This window comes from Chelon labrosus (genome assembly GCF_963514085.1).
Source record: "Chelon labrosus genome assembly, chromosome: 17".
NCBI classification, from domain to species: Eukaryota; Metazoa; Chordata; class Actinopteri; order Mugiliformes; family Mugilidae; genus Chelon; species Chelon labrosus.
Genome location: NC_140350.1, coordinates 11,622,198 through 11,635,977, shown reverse-complemented (window position 1 = coordinate 11,635,977; position 13,780 = coordinate 11,622,198). Strand labels below are relative to the sequence as shown.

At 41.1% G+C, this 13,780-nt stretch overlaps 1 protein-coding gene across 1 annotated transcript; it reads right to left on the bottom strand.

The window, feature by feature from the left end:
- Positions 1-5,376: 5,376 nt before the first annotated feature.
- On the bottom strand, positions 5,377-12,688 carry zpld1a (zona pellucida-like domain containing 1a). Its single transcript, XM_084564548.1, has 10 exons — positions 11,808-12,688; positions 11,316-11,536; positions 10,465-10,646; positions 9,552-9,624; positions 9,183-9,280; positions 7,860-7,940; positions 7,574-7,745; positions 7,135-7,237; positions 6,679-6,708; positions 5,377-6,190 (listed from the first exon to the last, which is right to left on the bottom strand). The coding sequence occupies exons 1-10, from the start codon at positions 11,911-11,913 to the stop codon at positions 6,015-6,017; spliced, it is 1,242 nt and encodes a 413-aa protein (XP_084420674.1). The 5' UTR covers positions 11,914-12,688; the 3' UTR covers positions 5,377-6,014.
- Positions 12,689-13,780: the final 1,092 nt, after the last annotated feature.

Below are 13,780 nucleotides of genomic sequence, written 5' to 3'. Positions count from 1 at the left end.
GTTGAAATTGACTAACCTGCAGTTTTGATATTAATGACTAATTTCTTCCTAAAACAAAATGTATTAGATGATTGTGTAGTGTAAGTAGTAGTACAAGTAGATTAAATTACAATAGCACAATGCCAGCCCAGTGTGTTAAGTTTAAGTGGAAAAGCGATTCGAGTACAACCCATCACTTCCCCCATTTGCAAAGGTAAGTAGGTGAGTTATATTTTCATAGTGGATGGCTGTGGCTCAGTAGAACAGGTTGTCTACAAGGTTGTCCCAGGTACGTGGATCACATGCCTTGTGTATGAATGAGTGGATGTGTCATTGTGACTCAAAGTGGTATTGAGTTCCAATGGGCAGAAAGGCGCTCTATAAATACAAGGCTATTAAATGAAACTTACTGCGGATTAAAACAAACGGTGTTACAGTCGTGAAGCAGGTTAAGGCCGAAGCATAAACCCAAAAAAAGGGATGATCTAAATACTTACAGAAGACCAAAGCTCATGGAACTCAAAGCCAGAGTTTAATAGGAACACTGGTGGCAGAAACACTCGAGGGTATCAGGCAAGTACACATAAATGGAAAAAGGCCAGGGGGAAAACAGACAAACTGACAAAGGACAGAGGATGAGATAGGACTATATATAGACAAAGGGTCTTGGCTGATGGGATAACAAGACACAGGAGAGCCTAACAAGGCAAAAAAGAAAATGACACGACCACGCTCTGTGGAGAGAAATTCAACAAAAACAGAGGGGTAGGAAGTAAAACTGACTGAAAGACACAGGGTAATGGATCTAAATCCAGATGTAGATACAATGCACTGAATAGGTCTGAATATATCTTGCTATTCATTCCTTGCTCATAACACTTTATGTTACTTTGGTAATATTATTTGGAAACACTACATACCATTGCCATGCAGAAGATAGCTTGGTTGACTTGAAGCTTTCTAAACTCTAAACTCAGACAAAACTAAGTTACTCTATTTGGCCCTGATGACGTTTGAGATTCACTGTCGAGTGGATGCTGAGGCGCATAGTGTGTAGAGGTCGCCAACTTTCTGCAGAGTCAATCGCTACAGACCTCCAAACTTCATGTGGCCTTCAGATTAGCTCAAGAACACTGCATAGAGAGTTTCATGGAATGGGTTTCCATGGCTGACCAGCTGCATCCAAGCCATACATCACCAAGTGCAATGCAAAGCATGTAGTGGTGTAAAGCACACTGTCACTGGACTCTAGAGCAGTGGAGACGCGTTCTCTGGAGTGATGAATCATGGTTCTCTATCTGGTAAGCTGATGGACGAATCTGGGTTTGGCGGTTGCTAGGAGAACAATTCTTGTCTGACTGCATTGTGCCAAGGGTGAAGTTTGGTGGAGCGGTGATTATGGTGTGGGGTTGTTTTTCAGGAGCTGGGCTTGGCCCCTTAGTTCCAGTGAAAGGAACTCTGAATGCTTCAGCATACCAAGAGATTTTGGACAAGTCCATGCTCCAGCATGACTGTGCACCAGTCCACAAAGCAAGGTCCATACAGACATGGATGAGAGAGTTTGTGGAAGAACTTGACTGGCCTGCTCAGAGTTCTGACCTCAACTCAATAGAACACCTTTGGGATGAATTAGAGCGAAGACTGCTAGCCAGGCCTTCTCATTCAACGTCAGTGTCTGACCTCACAAATAAAAGAGACTCTTTAACAAAACTTGAACGCGGGAACCAGATGGATGACGCAGTATAGCCGCTTGGGCTCGCCCACGGGAACAGCGTGTCAAAGGAGCAGTAGGTCGGGGCCCCGGTAAGCATACAGATCAGCGGAGTCTGGTAAGTCCGCATCCCACTCCTCATTTTCAGTCCAGTCTACATTACACTTTCTTCCAATATCCCATCCTTACAGCTGGATTCATAACAGCACATTAAGCTTGATTACTGAAACTCATTATCATCAGGTTACCTAAATGGATCCCTAAAAAGACTTCCAGCTGTTCCAAAATGCTGCAGTGAGAGCGCTGATAGGAATTAACAGGAGAGATCATATTTCTCCATTTTCCGCTTCTCTTTATTGCCTTCTTGTAAAATCCAGAATAGATAAAAGGCCATCAAAGGCCGAGCTGTATTCCTAACTCAATGTTATGCATAATTCTCCAATCTGATTATGATACCTTACATGTACATGCATTATGCCAGCCAACTCACCTGTAATATATCCACAACTGTCACTGGCATCGTTTTGTGCTGCTGTGCTCTCCTTTATTCAGTTTTAAAAGCTTTTTTGAAAGCTTCTGTTCATTGCAGAGTTAGTATATTATCCACTAATTCACTTTATTCATACAACCATGTTTACATCTTCTATGGACGGTTTGAAAAGTTTAAAAAATTTATAGCATAGTTTTTGTATATATTGTGTATTGTTCTATTTGTTGCTTCTTTAAAAGTGCCTTGTTTTCCACGTCATGCTTCTCACACGTGCCTTAAACTGAATCTGAATTTGAATCTTAGTTAGATAATGACACCTGCCTCTTACTGAGAGTGTTGTTTAATTGTGGTCAGGATGATGTGAAGGGGATCTTTCATTTGCTATAGGCAGGGTCACCATGCACCATTAACTGTGTTCTGTGGACTTCTAGGGATTTTCTTGTGCTGCAGAGCTCAGAAGTGCTTTCACTTTCACTCTCTGATGATCCTGCTGTATTAGTCAGCCCTGAAAGCTGAGAGTCATTCTTAATACAACTGAACCTTGTGTGTTGTGAGTGTTGAGTTTATTTTAATGTTCCCTGCCATATATTATGAATCAATCTTTTCTTGTCTATTTTTGGTTCCTTTGCCTCCTATGTTCTCACCTTTTTGTCATTCTATGCCACACCCTAATTTTTTCTTAATTGCTGCACTCAAATTTTACTCATGAGCTCGAGGCTACGAGATGGGATATCGCGAACATGACTCATGAACCGTGATGTAATCAAAAAATTCCACTCACGGGTTGGTGAATACCACAAGAGGAAGCCGTTCCTGATGTCATCATAACCTTAACCCTTTACATTAAAATCCCTGGTTCACCTTTTGTTGAACTAGGTATGTGGCAGAGCAAGGAGTAATAATCTGCAAACATCCAAAACCACAAAAAAAGGATGGTTTCACCAAAAAAGGTTAATGATTTAAATGACCAGTGCACAGGCAGACAGGGCCTCACAATCTGAAGAGTGAAAATATTCAAGGTGTTACAAGGGATAGACACTTAATTCGACATAGCCAAAGTGCTGTAATAAATGCAAAGGGTGCTTCTACCAAATACTAATTTAAGGGTGGCCACTTTCACAGTTAGGCTAAAAGTTCTCTGATATATTTAACTTTGGTTTTAAGTAGTATTGCAAATCTTTAATTTAATGGTACCGACAGTTTGATTTGATTTATCTTTAATTTTCACTTTATATACACTGACTGTATATATGTAGTGCATGTTGGGTTGGGGTTTCCACAGTAACACCTAATAATGAAGGTTGTCAGAGAAACTCACTGAGGAGATCTAGTGGACATGTTAGGTATGACTGGCTCTGCAAATACACAGCACAGCCTTTTACGGCCCTCTTTGTCTAGCCTGTACCTCTTTCTTTCTCAGAAAAAAAATAAATAAATGAAAATAGTAAAATCCAGTAGATAACAGCAGGACACTAGAATCAATTACAGATTAGGAGTCTGAGTCTAAAAAAGAGGATCTCACAGAGTTCCTTAATTTTTTTATAGCAAAAAATAAATAAATAAATATCAAAACTCATAAAGCCATGTCTGTATGATGTACACAGGGAAAGTTAATATGGCTGTTCATCAGCTACTACGCAATATAACGTGCTGCATTCACAAATGGTCCCAGCTAGGCAAGGTTTTCTTACTTGTTGCTTACTTGTAATAAAACAACATTTTGCACATAATTAGAAATTACACCACGATTCCTTGTTAGTTAACATTTAATAATCGCTCCTTAGATGTGAGTACTAAAATAAAGAGAGGAAAGGATCAGTTGGTATTCATAATGGTAATTTGGGAACTAAAACACAAAGATTCTGCAGTAAGTTTATGCATGTATGTAATCGCAAGCTAAGATTAATGGCTTGTTTGTTAGATGTGAAAAAACTTTATTGTCATTGCACAAAGTACAGGAACAGAGCCATTATAGAATATAGAAACAGCAGTATAGATCAGTGTAGATAATACAACACAGTTGGAACATTACAATCAGCATTATGGGTCTGAATCAGAATTGTTATTGTAGGTACATAAACAATGTAATGCAGCTTGGCATCTAACCAGAAGTACGTAAAGGTATCGACGAGGATGGGATTCGAACCCACGCGTGCAGAGCACAATGGATTAGCAGTCCATCGCCTTAACCACTCGGCCACCTCGTCTCTTTTTGACCCTCCCCCCAGAGTTAGGGACTTCGGGTCAAGGGGTTAAGTCCAGCTATAGGCGCTGTATTGCTGTGCATGCCTGACAAATGTTGTACAGATGATATGTACTTGGTTGGATTCCCTGTCACTTTGTCATGCTATGATTATGGCTTATTGTTATTCAGTTATCAAACATCTAGCTGTTTCATTCACAGCATTCAAGAGTCTCTCTTCTTAGTTTTCTAACTCTTCTTCACTTCTTGCCAGAGTTGAAATCTCCATGTTACCATATAGCCATACTTATAATTATCATTTCTTTACATATATTGCGTGTTGCAGTCCCAACATTTGGTTTAAGAGGGAGTCAAGGCTTTTGAGCCAGTCGCCAAGCCAGTACGAGTTTTCATTCTAAACTAAGCTCATTCACTTCTTGCTTCATTTTGTTCACTTCCTTTTCTTTATTTAGCACAGGCATGAGCGTGGCAATGACATTCTCACGTAATAGGAATAGTACATAGACGTATAACGAATCAGGAACCTGAAAGTGGTAGTCCACCAGTAATTTGGTGTTGTATTACTACTCACAATGACCTGCAGAACAAAGTCCAGCCTTTGATAAGGTCAGAACCATTTATTTGATATTTGTAGGGATACTAAAATGCATGGTATACTATATATATTAATACGGATGAGTCATTCTGCAGTCATGCTGCAGAAGTGAAACTTGGCAGACAGACTCTCACTGAGGAATGCTTCACATAATTAAAGATTGGTGTTATAGCACCTCTCTGAGGCCACATGCAAAGCTGCACTGCTATAAAAGCCTTACACTGTCTTCCTGTGAGATACAAACACACGTCTGATTCTCAGGAAGTTAAATAGACTGTTGGCAGATTAAGGAGCTGCAACTGTACCTTTTAATCCAATTCTACCCTCTGATTTTTACCCAAAGTTGATTTATTTTTTTTACACTTACTCTCCCACTAGAAGACTACAAGATATTTAAAATCACTGCTACAAAGCACGCTCACTATGAAATACTGCATATGCAAGTTGGTCTGGAACTGCTCTGTTTTGAACTCATTATTCTCCAGCAATGATTTGCTCGGCCAATTAAATCCTTTGGGCGCGTTTTATGTGGCGATGGAGAGAAGATTCTGATAGGTTGTACTTAATCAGTCTTTATTTTATACAGTAGTGTTTTCCTCATTCTCTCAAATTAGATTTTTAATGTAGTGTTCTCATATTTCAGCCTCTAACCAGAAAGTGTGAGTTTTACAAAAGATTATACACTATTACAATGCACTTTAAGCCTTACAATTGATTCTTCACCCTGCAATGAAAGCTGTATAGCTGAGGTATAGAATTAAATTATGAGTGTCCCAGCTATGTGGGTTAAGGCTGCACAACAAATAATAAGATGCAGGTCACGAGGCCTTCCGCACGGTTAAAAAACAAAGGACAAGTTCTGCTTTACTTCTACACTAATGCACACTGTACAGACCTGGTAACAGTTTCTAAATTACCACTTGTACTCTCTTGTAAAATGACTACATGCACAAACATCATATTACATCTGTTATTCGCCCCTCGCTTAGCACTGTGAGCAGTAGGGAGGTATCTTCAGTGAGATGGGTTCGGGCGCTCAGTTGAAGACTGGGTTGCGGACGCCGGGCAGGGTGCTGACGGGAGCACTCTTGCCTTTGAGGAGGGTGAGGGCGAAGATGAAGAAGCAAACGCTCATGACGCCGAGGATGATCATGCCTGAGATGAGTGCACTTGTCACCGTGTTCATCTGAAACACTGGGGCTTTCAGAGAGGCTAAAGCAACACAGACGCAAAGAAAGAAACAATTAAGATCATTCACGTTCCTGTCGTCAATACCAGCTCATAAATATATGAAGTGAGTACAAAGACCTCCATATAGGAACATCTATAGGTGCACTTTTTTGGATATACGATGACCTGGATGACTTCATCATAAAATTCTTTTATTTTGTTATACAAATTTGTCATGCTGATATTAATCCAGCTCAGCTACAGAGGTGTATGTCAGTTAGAAAATGCTTCATCCATCCAAAACAGCGGGAATTAAGCAGAATCTACATTCAAAAGGTAAACACAGAAGACACCAGTTTCTTCGCCGGTCTTCACTGGTAAACAAGGTTAGAGCAAAGCTTCTAGACTGACTTTGGAGCCCAGGGACCACTCCTGCAATATTTTATGAACTGAAATAACATGGTCATGTTGGTTCATCCTAATCTCGATGCACAAGTGTGACACACAATGGACAGATTGTGAACGCTTACCCAGCTGAGAGTTGTTAGTTGGAGTTTCATCTGCGAAAAAAACAACAAACACATGAACGGCATTTAAGGATAAAGACAATACACAGTATTATTCGAGAATACTTGATGCTTTTGTCCAATGGTGCGTTGCTTTCCTGTACAGCGACAACAAGAGACAACACAGGATGCCTTCAGGTGCTGTCCAACCATCAGTCACTGTCCCAGTGTCAAGTGTTAAGTTTGAAACATTCCAGTTCCCTTTTATATACACATATATATCATTGTATATTAATTCAATAATTTAAAATACCCCCAAAAGTGAGCAGTTATGCTGCTACATAAGTAATTCAGTAATTCAGGTTTGGAGAAAAGGCCCGTCAGACAGCACCAGTGCTCATTGGATGACGTCAGGAAGAGGACGCGAGCTAGTGCGATAGAAAATCTGAAAACAAAGGAATAAGAATAATCCAACTGTACCACTCCGAGTGATGATAGGGCCAGCAGTCAGGACAGCATTTCCAGACGCAGCGTTTGATTCCTTTTCTTCTAGGACGTCTCTCTTTTTCCTGCTGCCACAAATCTAAGAGGGATATGGTAGCACAGCTGTGACTGAGGTGTTTAGAAGACACATGAAGCATGATTACTATGACCAATTGATGTTTCCTGGATGTCTGAATGATCAATCAATCACTCATGGTGGTTTGAATCATTATTCTGTATGATTTTATAGATTACAAGGAGCTCTCAGTGGCCGTCCATTAGGTAAAGCAATGTTTGGAAATTATAAACAAGAAGCCAGACTGTTGCTAGGTCGACTAAAGGAGTGGACCGCCTGCCCAATAATAACTTCTGACAAATATATCTGGCATTTTAAGTGTTTGTTATGTGTCAGCGTCTGAGCGCCCCAGCGTCTCACCGGCACGAGCATCGGACAGTCGTCTGCTCGGCACAGCTTGGTGACGCAGTGCAGGAAGACGGTGGACATCTTCTGGTTCTTGTGCTTCACGAAACGGAACACTTCGAAGGCAAAGCGGCCCATTTGGCTTTTCCCGTTCTCGAAGACGGTGGTCTGAGGGTCTTTTTCACAGCTGACTCAAGAAAGGAAAGAAATGGACAGTATTACAAGAAAAGAAGATGAGAAACGAGAAAAAAATATATATATGTATTTAAATGGAACGTTGATGTACTTAAATTGCAGTTACCTAAAGAAAAGATCATAGCGGAGGTCATCATTGGGGTTTCCAGACGGCGTGGTGTAACAGTAATCCATTAAAACGTTCCATCTGTTTGAAAAAACATTAGAAATTATTACATTATTATGAGTTCAGGGACTTTTATGTAAATAAGACATGGAGACGTATGCGTATTGCCCTCGTTTATGTACTATTTGGGGTTTTTTTTGTGGAAGTGTAACTGTCAGCTTGATGCTTGAATGACTACATGTTTCCTGACAACGTGATGGAAAGTTTACATGTACATACAGTGCTGTCACCTGTAAACCAGGAAATATTTCTCGACTGAAATCTCACTAACTCATCCAGCAAAACTGTTCACATCTGGATTAAGTTATTTTTTTATGTTATGTTAATATACGGAGGGATTATTTGGCCGAGACGCTCATGTTTCTCTGATTGTAGGAAAACATCTGCTGATGTATTTAGTGTCAACTGACACTCACCCACCCACCATCAGCTGCGTAGACCGGATCAAATGACCCCGACACAAAGACCTCACATTGTCAAACCAGACTCATGTTCAGAGCCAAAGGGAAGATGCATTCATCTGACTGAAGCAAGACCAAAGTAATTGTAACCTCAGAATAATGTGTATGTAACTAATTTAAGACATTCGGTGGTGATATCCGGGGTAGTCATGGGAAGCCATGGAAAAGTAGAAGGGAAGTCCCACACCTTTCATCCACGCATCCACGCAAGAGGTTTTGTCAGAATTCATAAGCTTGAATGGAATAAAAAAATTCTACAATCCAGTCTGAGATACCGTCAGACTGGACCAGGCTCTCACACAGTGCAGCCCTGTATCATCTATGTATCACCTGCCGGCTGCAAAACACAAAGGGCCTTCTCAGGTCAACAAAGTGACACAGCTGAGACCCTAATCCCTGCATGAGTCCCACGAGCGTTTTCACACCATGCAGATTTTAAAGCTCATTTTTCACTGTAGCTGTTGATTTGTTTTTTCTTGTTGTTTTTTTTTTGTGAGTGATTGAGATAAAAATATCTTACTGTACATATGTAATGATGAAAATCTTTCTTCCCTCATAGCATAATTTGAAGATTGATTGCTCTGGTCCATTGTACGGGGTGTGGGTTTCTTACATAGTTTTTGTATATATATATATATATATATTTGTTTTGTTAAGTCTCATGGTGTTAAATGTACGCATGAAACTATTAATCAAAACTAACAAAGATCAGTGGGAAACGTAAACTCATGCTTTGATCAAAGGTGAACATGATCTGCAGGTGAACCTGTTCAAACTGAATGGCTAGATGGCGGCTGAATACCTCCTGTCCAGGTTAGAGGCTTTCACAGCCGCGAACACCCGCGTCTTCAGGGTCAGTCCTGCCATCGGGATGGACAGTTGCTGAACGTACGATGAGTCCTGCGCGTAAACCACGTACCATTTAAGCATGTGTCACACTTCTTTTTCCCCTGTTCCGTTCAACAGTGATTTCCTCAGTAGTTAAAGGTAGTTTACCGCCCACATCAGCAGTGTAAAACAATTTGTCTCATAATGGATCATCCTTATCAGAAATGGTTGACAGATGTAAAGGTGGAGATTAATTTGACATAGCTGCAGAGCTTTGGATGCTATTGTCTACAGTGCAACAGACTAAGCATAATAACAGATATTTTGATTTGACTGAACTTACATTGTACAGCAGCAGGTTCAACGTGCTGATGAATGTACCATTGCTTTCCTTCACTGAGATCGCAGCTGCTGACCTTCAATGGAGAGAAAAAAGAAAACATCAAAGCTGATTTAAACCATTTTGAACGGCCGTTTCAGTCAGCCTTATTCGGCCTTATTTGCTAATACTCGCAATATTGATAATGGCACTTTAAAACCTTGCCTGAAATATGTCAGCAACTGTGTGCGGTTTAAAAACACCATATTTTGAAAAGCCTCGACAACCATTTAGAGTTTAATTACAATCAATTACAAAACCCTGTCCCCATCAGATTTTTTATTTTATTTTTTTAATCAAATTTACATGTCGGTGGTGGACCCAGTGATTTAAACACTAGAAATATGAAAGATAATGAAATGAGCAACAATACACGGTGGCTCCAGACCCTTTGTGAAGCTGAGAGGTTTGGTTGAGTCTGTTCAGCAATGTGTTGATGTAACTGAATCATTATTACTTCGCATTTTGTAGTAATGTTGTCTCTGAATGCATCATAATCAATTTAGGAAGACAAATACCACCAGTACTAGGCAGTACTAGTGTGTTGTACTACATGAATTATGTATATTGTCTGGGAGTTTCTTTTCCAGTGGGCATAATAATTAAAAATGGACATTATCATAAAGTACAGCCTCAGAAATTCAAAGCTTAATTAGCAAAGTCAACAGAATCAGAGCAGTATAAATGTTACAGTTTCTTTTAGGCGTATTGTGACGCATTGCATTGTATTCTACAGTTAGTCATAGTGGTTTGTTCCTCCCTCGTACTTTAATTGCCCAGTTGTCCACCTACTCACTGTATGGCTTGCGGGCCCTGACTAGCAGCACCCTTTCACACTGGTTTCAAAAGCAGAAGTGCTCGCGTGAGTGCTACTTACGAGGCCAGCTGTGTGTTGTTGACAAGGTATTCCAGTGGGTAACTGCAGCTGAACTTGTACAGCAGACCTGGCAGGTAGCTGATGATGGTTGGAGGGTCCGGTGTGTCAATGTACCCTGATATATTTCCAATCTGCACCAGGGACAGGTTCCCATAAGCGTTGGGTCCTTGAGCAGTGGACACCTGCAGGGGGGAAAAGAAAAACAACAGCATCAATGTGGGTAACACTCCTTCTCTTGGCTTGCAGAGAGACTTCCACTATAAAACTTTGGCTACACCTGACGGGGGCTGATGCCGTCAGCCATACTCCTGAGCCTACACATACACGCACCTCTCATCCCACCTTAATTGAGAATAAACCCTCCAGGAACTCCCAGCTCAATGCTTAATGGAAATATAGCGTAGAGGAAGCTTGCTCAGCAAAGACTCATTCTTATGCAGGGCATCACCCAGCAGACCTCTCACAGAGATAACGGGTGTTGAACTTCATTCCCATGCCAGATAAACACAATTTGTCAACATCCAAACATTGACACAGAGAATAAGCGAGAAACAAGCTGTTCTTTTATCTACAAGCTTGCTATTTTTAGACTCTATGCCTACATTAGTTACCATGCAAAATTTCAGAAAGATACTGCCAAACTGTGGTTTCATCTCAGTCTGTATGCAAATCTATTTGACTTACATGATCCACTCCATACTATATTTTTAGTATTATTGATTTTGTGATTTGGTGTCATTTTCTCATCACCATGACCTGCAGACATTTATCAAACTCCCAACACCCCATCAGCGCGTGCAGCGCCACAGATGCTCTGCTTAAGTAAACTCTCCCGTTTCTGTTCCTCTCACCATCAGGGAATTGCCACAGGACTCCAGCGTCGCCAGGCTGATGCTGAAGATTACGACGGTGGGGAAGGTGTTGTTGTTGATGAATCCTCGGCAGTGGGCATCTCCATGGCGACCGTTGAGGGCCAGGTCGGAGTCGGTGTAGCCAGAGAAGAGGACGGGGCAGAAGTTGATCTTGAGGGTGATCGTCTGCACGCCGCAGTACACGCTGATGTCCCTCTCCGCTGCAAGAGACGGACATCCAAGCACAGACACACACACACAGTTGTGAGACAAAAAAAAATTTCTTTCTAAAAATTGACTTTTCCTTAAAAAAAGACAAAAAGAAAATAGTTTTAGCAATGTGGTGCAGTTGTAGGATCACATTGCATTACTTCCCTCTTTGTGAATATGTAGTTAGTTTGAAGAATAACTTACTTTTAAAAAAAAGTTACATACATAAGTAATAATAAATAATTCTAACTAAAAAAACGTCTGTTTCTCTGAGGTCCTCACCAGGGAAGCGGCTGTGAAAGTTGCCGTCGCAGTTGTATCCATTGAACTGAGCTCCGACTGAGAAGGCCTTACTAAACAGTGAAAGAATCAAAAATACATGTTCCATTTCAGCACCTAGAACAGAGCGAGAAATCCAGTCAATGCTCTTCTTCTCAGTTTCACTTCTTCAAAACAGAAATCCATGTTATAATTAATTAGTTTTCGTGAGAAAGAGGGGGAAGGTTTTCCCAAAAGATTTCAGTTATCTTGTCCGGAAATTGCTCATCTTTCGTATTTCTGCCAAAATCAATCAAATTCAGATTGAGCTTTTGGCACCAGTTAGAGAAATTATGCTATATACTATGATCAACTAATGAATTGTATTGGCTCGCTCTGTGCAGACATCTCATTGACCTGTGATTACCTCTTATCGTATAATCAATGTCAGTCACAGGCCCAGAGGAAATTACTGCATTTTAGGAGTAATTACACCAAGTTTTGTAGTAAATGATGTTGTTCCTGACAGCTTTAGGTAAAAAGATAGACTGCTCTGTTACGAGAGCCAGAACCACTCACCCTGGTTCCTGAAAGCCAGCAAGTCAGCGGTTCTCCATAAGCTTGGGACAGACGATGGAATGGTCCGTACAGCATCCCTACTCCAAAACTAGAAACAGGACTCGGTAGCAGGAGGGAAAAAGGGATCCTACACATAAGAGATTCATTATTTGAACATGTCAACAAAAAAGGGCTGTCCAGACCGAACATGGGAAAGTCCATCAAATCTGAATGTGTTATACAAATCCTTTCACGGCCCCGGAAACATGAGCAGGTTTTGAAGTTTCCCACTCATATCCTTTCGGCCCAATCTGGCCGTGTCACTGCTCACAAATGATTTGACGCCGCATGAGGTCCAGTGGTGGTGGGGGAGAGAATTATCTTTTCATCGCTCCAGTGGCCCTGGCCTGCTGACTGAGACGTTCTTTTCTCCCCAGGCCAGTCGGGGAGTGCAGTGCCCACCACGCAGGCCATTGGCCTGGGGAATCCAAACTTTTTATGCTTTGTGTGCAGCAGTTCTCAGTCAGCACAGCAGCAGGCATACTGCTTGGTGGCACTGTGAGCCGCTGCTGGCCTCCTACCTGATCCCTAAACTTTGATTCACAGACTCCCACCACATAAAGAAGACAAAGTAAAAGAAAGCAAAGTTCACTGAGTTTAAGGGGATTGGCAAATCTTCACTGTCCCATCTTCCATATGGACCACAGTTTATGTGATGCTCTCACAGACAGAGGACACACAGAGATCCTGTGAATATGGAATATGAGATGGAAGGGCATTGCAGTTTTGAGCAAATTTCTCACTTTAGGTTTAACTAGAGGGTGAATTATTTCTCTCTCCACATGATCCACATGTATTTTTCATCAAGATAATTACATAACACTAGCTTCAGTTAAGATACGTTTGTAATCAGGTGTAATCTTCCCCTACGTAATTTGCCTTACCTGAATAAGAGTATCTCTTCTGTTTCCATCTGATCTTCAAAGCTTATGCTGGGATCAAATATCAAACCTGTCGTTCAAAACTGTTCAAGACACAATTCTGATGATTCAGTCCGTGTATACATCCTGTGTAAAACATCTTGTTGAAGCTGACAACGCCAAAATGAACTGGAGGAACTCTCTGCAGCTCAAGACATTCATGAGCACTGAAAGTTGAGACATGGAAACGTCTTATTTAGAAGCACTGAACGGTAATTACAAGGATCTAGGACACAAACTGTACATATTCACAGCAGACTGATAGCCATCTAGAGCACCCCAGCCACTCTCTTTATGCCTGACACTCTATATGCCTGATGGTTAGAGCCAGTGCTCTTATCAGTCGGAGACCATCTTAGTCCAAAGACGTTGGGGACCATAGAGGCAATTCACAGCCTTTTATCACCTTTCATAGGCAGACAGGCAAATTGAAATTGTCAGACCACAGCCCTCAGGTCT

Coding starts and splice junctions, on each gene's coding strand:
- zpld1a (XM_084564548.1), bottom strand. CDS start 11,913: ATGGAACATGTATTTTTGATTCTTTCACTGTTTAGTAAGGCCTTCTCA. Junction 9,281..9,551: donor TGAACCTGCTGCTGTACAAT/GTAAGTTCAGTC, acceptor GTTTACGCGCAG/GACTCATCGTACGTTCAGCA. Junction 6,709..7,134: donor CCCTATCATCACTCGGAGTG/GTACAGTTGGAT, acceptor TTTTTTTCGCAG/ATGAAACTCCAACTAACAAC.